Source organism: Morus notabilis, unplaced genomic scaffold, assembly GCF_000414095.1.
Source record: "Morus notabilis unplaced genomic scaffold, ASM41409v2 C11335024, whole genome shotgun sequence".
Taxonomy (NCBI): Eukaryota; Viridiplantae; Streptophyta; class Magnoliopsida; order Rosales; family Moraceae; genus Morus; species Morus notabilis.
In genome coordinates, this window is record NW_010385496.1 from 1 (window position 1) to 879 (window position 879).

General features: G+C 44.4%; 1 protein-coding gene across 1 annotated transcript; it reads right to left on the reverse strand.

Moving 5' to 3' along the window:
- Nucleotides 1-5: 5 nt before the first annotated feature.
- On the reverse strand, nt 6-703 carry LOC112094928 (pentatricopeptide repeat-containing protein At2g36980, mitochondrial-like; the record flags this gene model as incomplete). Its single annotated transcript, XM_024176629.1, has 1 exon — nt 6-703. A coding segment is annotated over exon 1 (693 nt), but the record flags the coding sequence as incomplete, so codon positions are not given.
- Nucleotides 704-879: the final 176 nt, after the last annotated feature.

Consider the following 879-nt stretch of genomic DNA (forward strand, 5'->3'; position numbering starts at 1 on the left):
CCGCTCTTAATGATAAAAGCATGTAACAAGCATCCACATAGAACTTCTGATGATTCGGCACAAGCATTCACGAGGGCACTAAAGGTCCACTGATCCGGCCAACATGAAGTCTTCAGCATCTCTTTCAACAAGGCCAAACACGATTCAATTTCCCCACACCGTGCGTGACCTGCAATCATTATATTCCAAGCGATCTCCACTCTTATTGGCATAACTTCAAACACTTTATCTGCGATATCAAACTGACAAGCCTTGGTATGAGCAAACAAGAGCGAACACCAAGTCACTTCATTCCTAAGATTCATCTCTTCAAACACTCCGGTAGCACTAGAGGGACTCAAACACTTTCCGTACATATCAATTAGCGCATTGCCAACAGGCAAATAAGATCGGTAACCCGAAACAAGTATCAAAGCATGAATTTTAGTTCCACATCGAAGCTCGCAAGCGCCAGCACAGCCACTCAGAGTTGCAGTGAACGTGAAGTGATCGGGCCTAGTATCGCACATTCTCATTCGTCCGAAAAGAGAGAGGACCTCTTGGTGAAGACCCAGATGGGAATAGCTGGCAAGCATTGCATTCCAAGCGACTGCATCTCTGTGAGACATTTCATCGAACATCTTGCGAGCATGGCTAATCCGACCCGACTTCGCAAGGGAGACTATCCTAGACGTAATTCGGAACACTTCTAACTGCATCTCATTCTTTCGCAACATCCATTGGAGCCCATTAACGTAATTCAGCCTCTCTTTTGATTCTGCTCATGATTGCAAAGAGAAACGGAGATGAAATTCTGTTCTAGCTATATCGTTGTTCAACCAAAGGGTGTCGGAATTTATTACTGATTGTTGTGACCACCAAAAGGGTAGGATAATTTTT